This window comes from Penicillium maclennaniae (genome assembly GCF_028827695.1).
Source record: "Penicillium maclennaniae strain IBT 15551 chromosome Unknown utg000001l:1.0-3280838.0:1.0-3283122.0, whole genome shotgun sequence".
Lineage (NCBI taxonomy): Eukaryota > Fungi > Ascomycota > Eurotiomycetes > Eurotiales > Aspergillaceae > Penicillium > Penicillium maclennaniae.
This window is the reverse complement of record NW_026623213.1, coordinates 974,787-989,989: the sequence shown is the minus strand read 5'-3', so window position 1 is coordinate 989,989 and position 15,203 is coordinate 974,787. Positions and strand designations below refer to the sequence as shown.

General features: G+C 52.1%; 6 protein-coding genes across 6 annotated transcripts; 2 read left to right on the top strand and 4 right to left on the bottom strand.

Moving 5' to 3' along the window:
* Positions 1-165: 165 nt before the first annotated feature.
* On the bottom strand, positions 166-1,761 carry N7477_000375 (putative actin-related protein RO7; the record flags this gene model as incomplete). The annotated part of the gene is made up of 1 exon (XM_056962038.1): positions 166-1,761. The coding sequence occupies one exon, from the start codon at positions 1,759-1,761 to the stop codon at positions 166-168; it is 1,596 nt and encodes a 531-aa protein (XP_056827041.1).
* Positions 1,762-2,158: 397 nt separating this feature from the next.
* Positions 2,159-4,924, top strand: N7477_000374 (crossover junction endodeoxyribonuclease; the record flags this gene model as incomplete). The annotated part of the gene is made up of 3 exons (XM_056962037.1): positions 2,159-2,172; positions 2,319-2,931; positions 2,966-4,924. 3 exons carry the CDS (start codon positions 2,159-2,161, stop codon positions 4,922-4,924), a joined length of 2,586 nt encoding a protein of 861 aa, XP_056827040.1.
* Positions 4,925-5,722: 798 nt separating this feature from the next.
* On the bottom strand, positions 5,723-6,836 carry N7477_000373 (uncharacterized protein; the record flags this gene model as incomplete). The annotated part of the gene is given in 2 exon segments (XM_056962036.1): positions 5,723-6,146; positions 6,163-6,836. 2 exon segments carry the CDS (start codon positions 6,834-6,836, stop codon positions 5,723-5,725), a joined length of 1,098 nt encoding a protein of 365 aa, XP_056827039.1.
* Positions 6,837-7,241: 405 nt separating this feature from the next.
* On the top strand, positions 7,242-9,243 carry spb4 (ATP-dependent RNA helicase SPB4; the record flags this gene model as incomplete). The annotated part of the gene is given in 5 exon segments (XM_056962035.1): positions 7,242-7,375; positions 7,393-7,524; positions 7,578-7,865; positions 7,886-8,083; positions 8,139-9,243. The coding sequence occupies 5 exon segments, from the start codon at positions 7,242-7,244 to the stop codon at positions 9,241-9,243; spliced, it is 1,857 nt and encodes a 618-aa protein (XP_056827038.1).
* A 333-nt stretch (positions 9,244-9,576) lies between these two features.
* On the bottom strand, positions 9,577-12,964 carry N7477_000371 (uncharacterized protein; the record flags this gene model as incomplete). The annotated part of the gene is made up of 5 exons (XM_056962034.1): positions 9,577-10,223; positions 10,460-11,425; positions 11,483-11,971; positions 12,207-12,663; positions 12,758-12,964. 5 exons carry the CDS (start codon positions 12,962-12,964, stop codon positions 9,577-9,579), a joined length of 2,766 nt encoding a protein of 921 aa, XP_056827037.1.
* Positions 12,965-13,882: 918 nt separating this feature from the next.
* N7477_000370 (mitochondrial 37S ribosomal protein uS15m) lies at positions 13,883-14,853 on the bottom strand (the record flags this gene model as incomplete). Its single annotated transcript, XM_056962033.1, has 2 exons — positions 13,883-14,733; positions 14,808-14,853. The coding sequence occupies 2 exons, from the start codon at positions 14,851-14,853 to the stop codon at positions 13,883-13,885; spliced, it is 897 nt and encodes a 298-aa protein (XP_056827036.1).
* Between the last annotated feature and the right edge of the window lie 350 nt (positions 14,854-15,203).

Sequence of the window (15,203 nt, the reverse complement as noted above, 5' to 3'; positions counted from 1 at the left end):
GACTAGCTCTCGAACGTCATGGAAAGATCAAAAAAATGTGATAGAGGGGAGTTCTTTCGTGATATTTCTGCTGCTCTGTTTGGTATGTACTGATAATATGGGCACCTATGCGAAAGAAAAGGGGGTATCTATGATGTTTACTGCGTAGCGCGAAAATGTACAGGATCATGCCCAGCCAGCCAGGGTCCAGCTGGATCGGTCACCAGCTCTCAGACCCGATCGGCGATCAGTAACAGGTGGCTCTGACTCTCGAGTCGCCCCAGCCAGCCCGTGCTGCAGGAATTTCTCTCGCTCAATCTCAACCATTCCTCGAATTTTCAAGCTGGTCACTAAACTGGCACCAGCCCATGCACCGAGGGATTCGATCTCTCGAAGAACGCCCTGAACGGGGACAGGTGTTTCTTTGTTTTGGCGGCGAAGTTTCTGTTCAACAAAATCGAGTTCTGGTTCTTCTCGAGACGGATCCGGCTTCTCTTCTTCATCGGGGGAAGGCGTAAAGCTCTTGTTGGTCGGCTGCGCCTCTCCGTTGGCTTGAGATGAGATCTTTAATTGTTCCAGTCGCTCTCCTTGACGTTCCAGGACTTTGCCTCGGATTGGACTCCAGCCATGTTGGTCGATCAGCAATGACACTTCCTTGAGGATGCGTCGTCGTAATCCTGGAATTCGAGAGCCGCCGCCCACAAACACGATGCGTGACATGCATGTACCTCGGGCGTCGGGAGGCAGAGTGAGAAGGGTGTTGTAGATAAGCAAAGGTATCGACTTCTCCTCGTCGTCCAATTCACACTCAGCTACTCCTGGCGCAAACATGACCTTCTCAACAGGCTTTGAAAGTTGGGCAAATGAAATGTCACAAAACTCTTTGTCCGGACTGCTCGGGGAGGGAATTGAAATAATTCGGTTTAGGTCAGTCATTGCTTCGCCGGCCTCTACCTGTGGGTTGCACCAAGCGAACCGAGTAGTGACCTCCTCGCAATACGTGAATCCCACAGAAATCTCGTCTTTAACAGCTTCCTCTGGGGCGCTGTCATAGCCCAGGGCAGACAAGATCCGGCCCATTTCCTGCATGAGAAGCTTCATGGCCCTTGTACTTCGCTTTGTTCTGACCTCCCGATACTCGTAGATGGCTGTTGTGGTGGTCTCGGCCCAGCCAATGTCCACGACCAGGGCAGACCGCAGTCCTGCCGCGGTTGCAGACATGGTTGCGCTTGATAGTAGGGTAATGGTGGGAAATCGCCAGCGACTGAACAAGGTGGAAAGCAAAGAGGATAGTAACGGGTGCGGCAATAGCGATGGAAGGGCCAGGACGAGACGAGAGGTGCCTGCGTCGGTCAACAGGTGCTGGTTGTAGGTCTCGCGCAAAGCGCGCTCAATTTTGTCCTCGACCAGACCAAGGTCAATGTCGCGTAGATCGTGCCTCCATAGCTCGTAATCTCGTACCCAATCCTCCGCATCGACAGGTCGTGGTAGCGGTCCAACGCCCGAAGCTCCCTGAATCCAACCCCGGTAGTCTCCAACACGTCGCATTTCTTCGGGCCCAAAACCCACGATGCACGCTGGACTAGCATTTCCCTCAAATCCGGCCCGGATCCAACGGGTGCCTATTTCGAGAATTATCGCGTCATCTTCGTTTCGGAAAGACGAGCCTGGCGACGTGGAGCTGGCGAACGACGCATTACCCGATCGCGGTTGCTGCTGAGGAGTATGAGGCGACGGTGGCCGCGCTGTTTGGGAATGGCGTAGATTGGAGGCTGAAGGCATCGTGCGCTTGTTCTGACCGATAAACGATGTCGAAGCTGCCAAATTATCTTGGAGGAGGCTGTCTTGAGATGTTGCCCTTCGGAGCAACTGAAAGCCGCGGCAGGGGATAGGCTTCTACGACGCGCCGACCGGGGGAGGAGAGCCATATAATTTGACCTCAGGTCTGCTTCTTCCTCAAAAAAGCTGCTTTAATCGAATATCCGATCTGAACTCGAATCTCAAGTGAATTGAAGGCCAGCCGGTGCGGAGCTGCACCACTCACGGATCTACATCGGGCCGTGGTTTATTTACACTCCGTCAACACTCGCGTTCTCCTTCCTCAACGTTTGCTCTAGCACCACATGGCTGCATGCTGTTCTTCTCGAGCCGGCGTCCTGCATGAATCGAAGCCGGCCATATGGGTATCCCTGGGTATGTGTCATACATTAAACATTGGTTTGGGTGCAGAGATATATCCTTGCAGGCTTTGCCATGGAAGGGCTATTAAACAACGCCCCATCCATAGCAAACAGTCGGTTCTATCACCGGTATAGAGTCGTTTACTCACTTTCGAACAGATTAATCAATGCCATTGGCACAGGAGAGCGAATCTCTTTGTCCAAATTGGCTGTGACCCACTTAGAGAGGACAGCAAGCCCCATTCGAGTCGCTGTTGACATCTCGATTTGGCTGTTTCAAGTCCAAGCAGGTCGGGGCGGAAAGAACCCCGAGCTTCGGACTTTATTTTTTCGACTTTTGAAGCTCCTATCACTGCCTATTCATCCGCTATTCGTCTACGATGGCCAGCATAAGCCTCCCTTCAAGAGGGGTAAAGCAGTGTCAGCCCGCAGCTACGGCAGTGCACCGATCATCCGACGCTCCAAGGACCTGATTGAAAGGTTCCAATTTCCGTGGCACGAAGCTCCAGGCGAGGCTGAAGCGGAGTGTGCGCGTCTGCAACGAGCCGGTGTCGTAGATGCGGTCATGAGCAACGATGTCGATGCATTGATGTTTGGCTCCACGCTGACGATCATGAATTTCTCGAAAGAGAGCGGGACTGGTACATCTGCATCAACGCATGTGACATGTTATCGGATGGGTCATGAGGGACATGTTTCTAATATTCCTCTGGACCGTGCGGGCATGATTTTGTTTGCTATGCTTAGTGGAGGCGATTATCTGCCCTCAGGCGTCCCCAAGTGTGGGGAGCAAATTAGCGGCGCAGATTGCGAAAGCACAATTTGGTGATGATTTGCTACGGGAAATCTCGTCCAATTCGCCCGACCTGGACTCCCGGCTAAATGAATGGAGAGAACGGTTACAATTTGAGCTCGAAGAGAACGAGAGCGGCTGGTTTACAACAAAACACAAAGCTGTTCGGATCCCGGAGAATTTTCCTGATCGGACAATTCTCAAGTGCTACGCGGAGCCTGTAGTATCCACGGAAGATGAAATGACGGTTTTAAGGCGTCGTCTGAGACATGCCTGGGATCGCGATATTGACCCTTTGGCGATTCGAGCCTTTGCTGCAGAGCACTTTGAATGGAACTACCGCTCAGGCGCGAGGAAGGTTATCAAGCTCTTGGCGGAGCCTCTCATTTCCTACAGACTTCGCCTCCAGAAGCCTGTAAAGGGCCTACAGTCAGGCACTCTTGCTCCCGACTGTGATACACCCTGGATGCAAAGAATTCACAAAAGCCGTGCAAATTTTGGAACCGACGGCACTACCGAGTTTCAAATGGACATGCTTCCCATTGATGTTGTTGGTATTGACCTTCTAGCTGAGGAACCTAACCCACCTCTGCCATCCCAAGAGACTGTGCCATCGCAGAACACGCACCAATCAGGCGATGAGGATGACGACCTAGAAGTCGCTACCGAGGGGCCACCGCCCACACCCTCGAAATCGCGGGTAACCAAACGTTACGATCCGCTTGCGATTGAGAAGGTCTGGATCTTCGAGACCGTTGTAAGGCTCGGTCTTCCTGAGATTGCTAAGAGATGGGATAATGAGCAGGCTGTCAAAGCTGCCAAAGCAGCTGCTCCTCAGCCTAGGAAGCCGACCACTCGGCGTACAGGGTCCAAGAAGAAGGGACCAATTGACCCAGGCATGGCGCGGGGGAGTATCCTGAAATACGGAACTCTCACAAAGGAAGGATCAGAGCTATCGTCTTCCGCGAAGACCCAGTTGCTGGAAGCGGCTTCTTCCACTAAGCCTGTCAAAGACCAGCGCTCCCCATTCCAAAGTATGACGCCCATTAATCCCGAGACGGATTCCTCTTCTCCGAGTATGTATTTACAACATCAGGCTTCGGAACAGACACCTTTCACATCAGACGAATTGGATGAGTTTATTGGCACATTTTCATCAATATGCACAGTCTCAACACCGACGTCCAAGCGACACCCGATAAACACTCAATCATATATGCGAGCCCGAGCCGGCATTCGGGCAGGTACCGAAAGTGAAGCCGAGGAGGTCATCTCTCCTGGCACCGAGTATATTGTGTCGTCGCAAAGTTCCCGGAAAGTGCTTAAGTTCAGCTACTCCGTCTCGTGCGATGAAAGTCTAGCGACCAACTACGAAGTGGGGGAAAAAGATCTTTCAAAAGCATCGCTAGCATCCACAGGACATTACCAGAGCCCCGAGAAGTCAGTCAATTGTCCACGCCTCACAAAGAAACCACCTATAATTGAAGACTTGGAAGAAGCCATTGGCTCGTTATCACTGTCATTGAAGGACGAGAAGGAGGCACTTCAGGGCTCGACAATCCGTCCTTTGCGTCTACCAGCTTCATCGAAGACACAAGACCACAAAGTCCGCCGCAATCCTTCTATAACTCTCCAGCACAAAAGTTCTAATTCTATAAAGGCATCTGCGTCTTCCCAAGGCATTGCTGTGGAAGCGAAAGGGATCGATCCTTCGCATAGTCAACCATTCGAACACATCACTGTGCCACCGAGCCGGAGTTCCTCCCCACCAAAAGGCCAAGAGCCGAAGCAAACAGCAAGCATTGGTCACCTTGAAAACCTCACAACCTCAGATGGCTTCTGGACGGTCGACTCCCTCGGTCAGTCCGAAGATGACTCTACTACCACGAAAGTTGATAGCATACAGCGTGGCCGGAAAAAAGCGGGCAAAAAGAAACGCGTTCCTCGCGTCAGTATTCTTGATTTAAGTTGATATTATAATTTTGCGCTTCACCTTTGCTTGCATTCAAATTTTCAATCTCAAGATCGGGGATCGGCGTTCCATGGAAGGATGCACGGGTCAATTCAGGCGCACTTACAGCGGGCCATGGGTGGCATGTTGTAATAAAACACGGCATGCATTCGTCGCCATTTGCAACTTTCACATACACAATCCGATTCGGCATGACCAGTATCCCATGGTCTTGATATCTTTTTTGCCCTGTGTAGATTCTAAACATGAGTTCTCCGCAGGCTGTGATAGCAAGTTTAATCTGCTGCGAAAATCCCCTCGTCGTGTGACAGGATCTCACTCGAGCTAATCTTTTGAAGAAATCTACCCCGGACATCTTGGACTAATATGAAATATTCCGAATCTCATGTGGTCATTGAACTTTGACCAGGCGTAAACCGAAAAATCCTCATTAGAGTCGGGGAAGAATTGAGAGAGTATCTTTCGTACATTTAGACGGCGCTTTCCTGATGAACAAGCCAAGGCACGTGTCTTCTATAAGAACCATACGCTTGACTTTTCAAATGTGGAAGTGGTCTGAAAGAAGTATATTATGGACTCATTGCACCCAGCCCAGCTATAGAATATTCGTACAGAAAGATCAAGAGACAAAAAATATACTGAAATAATAGATCGGCAAATTTAGCGCCCTGTCTAAGCCCTGAATCAGATTTGATGCAATGCCATGCCCGAAAAGGTGAACCATCCGATCATCTAGACATTAAAACACCCAACATAGGAAAGATAATGGTTCGTGGTGTACCTATTTATGAACTTATATTAACCGAAGACCTTCAGGAATCCCCAAAGTCCAAGGCCACTGAGGACGGGGATCGTGAGGTTGTCATCCCAATTCCATAGATCAATGAATTCGCTGCCCGCGGCAACAACGCCAGACACGACACTCATGACGCCGAGAGCCAATGGTCCAGTAATTGTGGTGGAAGACGAGTCACCGGTCCAGCCTAGAAGACCCCGGACAGAATCCGGAAGCAGGTTCAAGCGACCCTTGAACATGAAAGCATCTTCTGGGTCATCGGGGAAGGTGCCGATGTAGGGCACGAACCAACCCCAGAAGGCCGCAGCCGTAATAACGCCGACAGCCCAGGCAGCCAGGGTTCCAGCCAGACTCTTGCCTGGTCGGAGACGAGGCGTGTAGCGACCCCAGAGACGGCCGAAGGTGGATGCGGCTGTGTCACACCAACTAAGAAGTAATACACCCATAACGCCAACGTCCTTGGGGAAGAATCTCAGGACAACATATGCGCCAAGGAGGGTACCAGATCACACCATTGTAGCCGGAGACCTCGGTCTCGCGCATAAGAGCGCCCAAGCAACGTGTGTAAAACTTGTTGACTTTCTCCGAGCGGTGACGGATTAGATCTGTGAGTGCGATGGGCACCAATAATGTGAATAGTACTGGAGTTATCTGCAGCGTCTGGATACCCCGGCTGTAAAGGTGGAGCGTGAGAAATCCGATTGACACGTGCAACACTTTGCGAGGAATCTCGTGGCGGTGAATGAAACTGCGGTAACGGGTGTGCAGAGGAATGAGTCCGAGTGGTGATGGCGATCGCGAAAGGTCTCGCAAGGCCTCTGGAATTCGTGATGTCGGTGAGAGGAAGCCGTTCGAGGCACTGCCATTGGTGGATGGGGGCGAGGCCGGAATTTTCGGATTCGATCGCCGTTCAGGCCGCCGTTGTCGCACCGCGCCTGAGGGGGTAGACTCTGGCTCAGCAGCATCCTCTGCGGCTTCGGAACGACGTTGTCGGCGCGCCGCTGACCGTGTTGTCGGTGCAAAATACCCATCACGTGCGTCGGATCTATCGGAGAGAGATGGCGATGGGGAGATGATTCGCGGCGTCGCCGGGATCGAGTTCGGCGATGAAGGCATACTGGAGGCTCTGAGAGAGAACGGACGGAAGATTGGACTCCGAATGAGGCCGAGGAGAGGCCTTGTGTAGAGATCGGCGCCGTCGCAGGTAATGCTGCCGAAAACCAATGATCTTGCAAACGACTCAATGATGGGCGGTTGTTATACGGGCGCCGGCGCGTTATCAACAATAGGAATGAAAAATTATTGAACAGGTGCGCATAATATATGCTGAAAGATCAAAGACAAGTAGATCGAAACAGAAATGCTGGCGCGAAAGGTGAATGTAGATCGCGGATTCCCCATTTCCGCCCAATGCCGCTGGCACGTGACCCTATCTAATCGATAACGCATGGGATTTTTTTTCGCAATCTGCGATTATCAGATCTCTAGTCGAAGCTGTGAGCTGCTCGAATTTGCTGCACAATGGCACCGAAGCCATCGTCGTCCTCACGCTCATGGGACGCCCTCACGCCGCCGCTATCACAATGGACCCTGGACGCTGTAGCCTCTATGGGCTTCACGCGCATGACCCCAGTTCAGGCCTCGGCTATCCCTCTGTTTATGGCGCATAAAGATGTAGTCGTCGAGGCTGTGACGGGAGTGGAAAGACTCTATCATTCTTGATTCCCGTCGTGGAAAAGCTTTTGCGCCTTGATGACCCCATCAAGAAGCATCATATCGGCGCTATCATTATTTCACCAACGAGGTGAGTCTGGTCGCTGATCTCTACACTACGTCGGTTGCTAATATGCTATCTAGAGAGCTTGCAACCCAGATCTATCAGGTCCTCTTGTCCTTACTGGAATTTCATCCTGCGTCAGCCGCCGCAATCCACCCTCCTGAAGGCGACGCGCCTCGTCCCAAGTCTTCCGCCTCGGTTTTGAAAGTCGTCCCACAACTCCTCTTGGGCGGCACGACGTCCCCGGCTGAAGACCTGAGCTCTTTCCTCAAGCGCTCGCCTAATGTGCTGGTTGCGACGCCCGGGAGATTATTGGAGCTTCTTCCTCGCCTCATGTTCACTGCCCGCAGTCAACTTTCGAAATGCTTGTTCTGGATGAGGCCGACAGACTTCTCGACCTTGGATTCAAGGAGGACCTTCAAAGGATTCTGCGCCATCTTCCTAAACAGAGAAGAACTGGTTTGTTCAGTGCCAGTATCAGCGAGGCTGTTGATCAAATTGTCCGCGTAGGACTGCGCAACCCAGTCAAGATTGCCGTCAAGGTAAAGGGTGGCTCGGGGGCTGAAGACAAGCGCACGCCAGCAAGGTATGTTCTGAGATACCTAGGCCATCTTGATCATTCTTACTAATGGTATGAGTAGCTTGCAAATGACCTATCTCACAACACCGCCGGCCCATAAGTTCTCCATTCTTAAGAACATCCTCTCATCCGTCCAGCCTACTCCCCAAAAAACAATTTTCTTCGTGTCAACATGCTCCAGTGTCGACTATCTCGCCATGATTCTCCCTATCATCTTAGGCGACGAGTTCCTTCTCGTTCCTCTCCATGGAAAACATGCGTCCAACGTCCGCCAGAAAAATTTCAACCGCTTCACAACTTCCACGACTCCCGCTATTCTTTTGACCACCGATGTTGCTTCTCGTGGACTTGATATCCCGTCTGTCGATTTGGTCGTGCAAATTGATCCCCCATCAGACCCCAAGACCTTTATTCACCGCTGTGGCCGAGCAGGCCGTGCTGGTCGCCGCGGTCTGAGTATCGTTCTTCTCCACCCCGGACGGGAAGAAGACTATGTCCAATTCCTCGAAGTGCGCAAGACTCCCGTTGCACCTTTCACTCTGCCAACACCTCTCTCGGATGCGGATGCCGCGACCATGACTCAACGCGTGCGGTCGAATAATCTCCAGGACCGCTCTCACCATGACAAGGCTCAAAAGGCCTTTGTAAGCTGGCTTCGCAGTTACAGCAAGCACCAAGCGAGCAGTATATTCCGGGTAGAGGACCTAGACTGGGAGGCTTTGGGCAAAGCCTGGGGTCTTCTCAGGTTACCCCTAATGCCTGAGCTGCGCAATTTCACAGGAGACAAGCTTCTGGGTGTCAGTGTCGACTGGGACAATTTCGCGTATAAGGATAAGCAGCGTGAGAAGCGTCGTAAAGAGGAAATGGAAGAGAAGGCGCAAGGTGGAAGCGCCCATAAGCAAGATTCACGCAAACGCCAAGCAGGCGAGAGTGCTGCTTGGAGTCAGAACCAAGAATCTCGCGAGAAGAGACTCAGGCGCAAGGAGACTATAAAGTCACGGAAACAACAGGAGAAATGGGAGAAGCTGCCCGAGGAGGAAAAAGAAAAGATTCGTGAGACGGAGCGAATGGTGGAGCAGATTCGTATCAAGAATGAGCAAGAACGGCTATCTAGAAAACAGCAGGGAGCTGAGGGTGGTGATGACGAGTTCCACGGCTTCGATTGAAAGGGGTTTGAGCATCATAGAATATCAATATTCATATAATTCGAATGAATTTTACGTACATCCCAAACTCCATGCTGCATGTATGGCCGAACGAAAAAATTCACAATCACGGCTATTGGAAATTGCAACCAGGCTTGCAATTCAAAGTGAAAAACGCCCATCAATCCCAAACACATTGTCTTCTGTATGGGGTTTGAAAAAAAAGAAAAAACAAAGTCCAGGCAGGATGGAATCAATGCTAAGAGTAACTGTCATTCCAAGAATGAAAATGTCGTAAAGCGAAATAGTGGGCTGAAATCAGTATTTGAGCAATATGGTCGTTAAATGCAAACTTCAAATTTCCAGCTCCCCTCGCTGGAATTCTTCCCACATGGTCTGCCAAGCGGCAGCAGCCTCGGCAGACTTCCCTGGGTTCGAATTCCTGTTGACAAACTCGGCAATAGCAGGGTCGATGTTCAAAGTCTCGGCAAGACTGGCAGGCTCCGGCCAGCACAAAAGGGCAATGTCTCCAGTTGGACAAGTTTCACGCAACCAGTTCGCATCGTCAGCCGGGGTCAGAGGCTCAATGGTCTCATTGGACATGGGGTCACTGTAAAAGACGGTGGGCGAATTCAACGCGCGTAGATTTGTCGGCGTTTGCAAGGTCGCGCCGAAATTGAGGGGCGTATCTATGGTGGCACCCAGAGAGGACGGTGAGGCAGTAGTAGCCGAGGCGATACTGCTCGCAAAGGGATGAGCTTCCCGAAGACGACTTGGCGTCTTGGGTTTGAACTGCTCAGCCTTGTTGCGGGCTCGGGTCAGTGGGGAGGGGCCCTCAATGTTGGCGTCAACGTGGATGTCGTTGTCGGCGTCAGCGTCAATCTCAGTACCGATGTGGGCGGTTTGACGTTCCGGTGTGGTGGCACTGGAGGTTTCAAAGGTTGGAGTAGCGGTAGGGGCGGTATCACGGGTCTCGGGGTCTTCGCTAGGGCTAGCGGGGACTGGAAAATCAAGATTATTAGATAGGGGGAGCAAAGAGTCTCGAAGCTAATGCGGGTATGGGGAGGAGAGGCCTTGGGAAGGGGTCATTCATCCGACGAGTCCTCCTCGTCAGAAAGAGAGGAAGAAAGAGTTGTGGGCTCGAGAAGTGTCTGGTCCACGGGGATAATCCTCCGACAGCGGATTTGATGGGGTGACACATGGCAGGGGAAGAATGGGGAGGGAGTTTGATACATACCGGAGGGTCTGAATTTGGGTTCCAGGGTTTGCTTGGCCTTCTTTTCACGTTTCTCCTCCAAAGTCTCATAGTCGATTGACTTGCAAGCATGTTTAGCGCTGTCGGTTTCATCCTTGGAGCCTTGCGTTATCGGAGTCGATTCCACGCCTGACAACAGACCATTTGAGTCAATTGGAGACAGATCAGGTGCAGCGTATGTGCCTCGGCGGTTAGGAATGAATCCAGGGCGACGCGCAGGAGACAGAGCGCTGAGGGAGGCTTTGGGCGTATTAGACCGAGTGGTCGCACGTCGGCGCGACTGCGATGCATCAACGCGTTGCTTCTTGGCGGCGGGTTGCGCTGGTTCATTGGCCTTCAGTGCAGCCATACGCCTTTCTTCTTCGGCCCATTCAGCGTCAGTGAACTCGAAGAACTCCTCACTCATACCATAACTGCATCCTTTCGGGTTTGGGATTTTCTCAGGCTCCTCACGCTTGCGCTTGAGCGATTGGTCTTCAGCGGAGGTAGACACCATCTCCTTGGAAGTAGAAGCCTCAGTGGCAGCAGAGATAGCAGCTCCATTGGTGGAGTCCGTGACATCTGTCGTCTGGGAAGGCTGAACAAGACGAGGGTTCGTGCCTCGCGCGAACCACTTCTTGAGTAGCTCTGCATCATATGCGCGAGGGAAGAGATCGTATCCGAGCTCAGCCGCTGGAGGGGTAGGCTTTTGGCGAGGCTTAGGCGCAGCCACTGGGCGATCAGTGGTCGAAATGCGCCGAGGACGACGAGGCCGGTCAGAGCCTACGTCATGAGGAAGAAAAGTGGAAACCCGACGACGATAGGAGCTACGCGTTGGTAGAGGCACCAAAGCCTCCGTCGGCACCTTAGGTGCAGTTACAGGAGCGCTGATGATCTCGGTCGACTTAATGGGCGTAGCAACTTGGTCGATACGTTTCTCAGTCTCCACAATGTCATCGACTTCGGCAGCTACAACTTTGGGGTCAGCTACGGATCAAACAAATCATATATGTAAGTAGGGCGTACCTGGCAGGGTCTCAGTAGTCGGACGAGGGACGAGCTTCTCGCGGATGTTCGTCCATCTTCTGGAAACATTGTTGAAAATCCATCGGGACCAGCTGGGGGATGAGTTGGGGCTTTCTGCGGAGTTGCTGACATTGGCAGCCGGGGGAGCAGTCATAGGAGTCACGGGAGTCCTGAGACGGGCGGACTCAGGAGTCGCGGGATTAGCAATGACAGACACATTTTCTTGGGTCTCAAAAGCCTGCTGGCGGTCCTGAGCAGGAGCTTCTCCATCTGAATCACTCTGGGTCAAGAGATCGGGCAGGCGATACAACGTGCGATTGATGCGGCCGCTGGCCTCGGTACGACGAGTCTGGGAGATGTTGGAGTAGGAGCGACGAATTGGAGTGGCTTTCTGGGGGCCCAGAACCTGAGAGCCTCTGGAAGCACGATGAGCGTTGGGAGAAGCGCGAGGCGGCGAATTTCGGGGGTTTCGGCGGTCAAAGTTGCGGACTGAACGAGTTGAGATCAGCACAATTTGCTCAAGACTGTTTACATAGTCGTTGCTGAAATCATGAACAAAATTGTTTGGGAAAGGAAGGTAATGAAACTCATCACGTTGGTTCCAGTAGAGGCACCGTAGAGCCCCGTCGCGGAAACGCAATAGCTTGTCGCTTGTCACAGACTCTGACGCTTTGAAGCTTTCCGCAGGGGGTGTTCACAGTACAAAGCTTGGGAAGGCACTCACATTGTGCAGCCGTATCAGCAGCGGTAACATCCTCGACATCGCCGGTCTCGACGGAGGCGAAGACGGAGTGATGGAGGCTCTCAATGGATGGGATCACGGAAGTAGGTCCGTCCTGGTTTTCACGGTCCTCATGGCTCTGCTTAGCGACAAATTGATCAGCAATGCTTGAATAAAGTATGATGAGACGTTGAGATTCAAGGGAAGAGACATCATTAAGGTCCTGCATGACAAGGTCGTCGGGGTGGTCAACCTCTACAGCAGCCTCTCGAATGCTGACAATGGGAGTTCCAGCCGGGGATGCCGTCTCCATATTGAGGATATGAAGGTCCATCTCATGTATCAGCTGAGCTGATGGGGGTGAAAAAGGGGGCTCGTCAACAATTGTAACTTGGGGAGAGCCAACCATTTCGATGTCGTCTAGGCCGACCTGTTCAGCGGCGATGCTGGCTGAGTCCTTCTGCTCTGGCTCGGCAGATTTATTGGGACGGCGAGTGGGCTTTTAAGCACATCGTCAGTCGCGGCATTATTGACCGAAGATCATCTTCGCATACCTTCTTCCCACGGGTACTCTTCGAACGGGTTTTCCGTGTCTTCGGGGTTGGCTTCGGCTTTGTAGCCTCGGCCGCACCCAAGCCCGGCTCCGGCACGTCCTGGGGCTGGGCAGATACGCTACGCGTGTTGCGGCGGCGGGGAAGTGCGGGGACGTCGTCAAGCGAGACGAGCCCGCCAGGTGAAACGGGGTGGGAACGAGTACGCATTGTTGCGCAATCACCAATACCACAGTCTTAGAGAGCAAGGATTGGGTTGCCTTTGAGGGCGGGAGGTGGGTGCGCTGGGGAGCGACGGAGCACAATCAAGTAATACCAAAACAAAGGCTGTTTGGAAAGTGGGATTGCGAAAGTTGGGGAAAGGAAGAAAGAAGTAAGTAGGTAGAGAAGGAGGTTAAGTAGTCGAGCCCGGGTCTGTTTGCGGACGTTCGCGGGTTTGTCCTTTCCAGCGTGGTAGAAAGAGTTAAGAAGGTGCGCGAGAGCAAACGCTCTCACTTCAGGAAGGTACGGTGGGCGCGTTCACCTGCTGATCGGCCTCACTTCGATATGGTCCAAAATTGTCGTCTCGAGATGGGCAGAATAGCGCGATTTGACGAGGCGGTGAGGGCTCAGTTGTGATGCCTCAGGCATCCAATTTGTCATCTTGAATTTTGTTGAACGCAACTGATTCATGACGCCTTGAGAGCAATATGAGGACCCGGTCTTTACAACGATGGTAAATAATCAGGCTAAGCCTTCTTGTACTTTGGCTCGGGAGTAGTCGGAGAGTTCATCCCAAGCATGCATGACACCGAAGAATTATAGCAATCTGCAGCTCGTTTATCCAATACGTGTAAACGTAAAAGTCGCTAGGTCCCTATTGGTGTTAGAATTCAGATGCATCGTTACACGAGATCAGAAATATGAAGAAATAAAAATGGGATTCTATTCGTACACATAATTCTGATCTGCCCAGGCAAAATAGCCGCGAATACTCAGATCAGAATGGTTGAACCGGTAAGTTCCTATGCCAGGACTGGCCAAAGTTTTAAAAAAAAAAAATACACACGCTGATGCTCACTTCAAGACACTAGGCAAGGATGAGAATCCGGCGAATATTGCGTATCGTCGGAAGCCAAAATACAAATCCTAGATGGCAATCTCGCCCTTCCATGCGGCCTCAGACAAGCCGAGAGTCTCCATGAGGTTCTGCCATCTGGGGCCTCCTCGTTCTTTCCTGCGAAGATACTGAAGCAGCTTCTGTCTCTTGTGAACAAGAAGCTGGAGGTTGCGCTTATTGTGCTTGTCTTTGTTGGTAGTCTTCAGGTGCCGAGACAGATTCACGATCTTGGCTGTCAGAATAGCAGCCTGAACCTCCGGAGAGCCAGTATCTGGGCCAATACGAGGAGCCTTCTCTGGGTGAACCGGTGCAGACTCATGACGCACGCCAGCGGGTTTAGGTGGTAGGGATGAGTCGGTATTGTGTCGGCCGAATTGGTCGATGCACTTCTGTACATTCAATCGAAGGCGGTCTTTGGTGTTGCCATTGCTCAAGTTCACAATGCGCTGAATAGCCTCCTCTGCGTTTCGGTGTTGCTGCTGATGTAACTCCGCCGCCTCCGCCTCTTGCTGAGGGTCCGCTGTATCACGATTCGGATTCTTCAGCGGCTCGGTAAGATCCTTAGAGAATTGAAGCGCACTGCTGAGCTCATCCGGCTTCAAATAATAGTTGATATCAATGCCAGATGCTGGGGCCTGGGTGCCAGTCTGAATCGCTTGAATCTCCTGGATGAAAGGTGTCGGCTTGCTTTCCACAGGGTGGCCGAGCGAGGCTTCGCGTTCAGCCTCGAGAACTTTTCGCCGAGAAAGATTGGCTGCCTTTCGTTGCCGGGCATGTGCGATCATGAAAAAGTCATGTTTCTTCGGCGACTTAGCCTTGGTGGATGCCGCACGCGCAGTGATGGTGGTTCCGCTCGAGAGAGTCTGCCCAGAGAGCGTGCCTAGACCAGATTGTACCGTCAGCATTTGTACGCGAAGAATATAGCTGATCATCAGCTACAGAGCCGATTCATACCTTTCAAGGCGCTCCAAGGAGACTGAACTGAGAATCGCGGAGGCATGGTGAGTGTATGTTCAATGGCCTCCTATGGCATCTGCGAAGTTCTTCGCGATCAACCCTTCTGTCGGGAAATCATGTTGCCGGCCGAAAAAACGCTAGACCTAGTCGGTCCATTCTTCATGCCTAAGGCTTTGGCATATTGACACCTGAGCAAAAGACCTCATTCGTATTATATAAGCATGCCCTAGCCCTAACGCTCACAACCAGCAAGCGAAATTTTCCCGAGGCGCGGCGTGGGTTTCGCGATTTGGCTTCGAACTTCTCCCTCCATCACCACGACAAGAGCCAGACGATTGATCTTTCCAGCACATCAATCTATCAATCGCCCACCATGGCCCCCTCCCAGCTTCC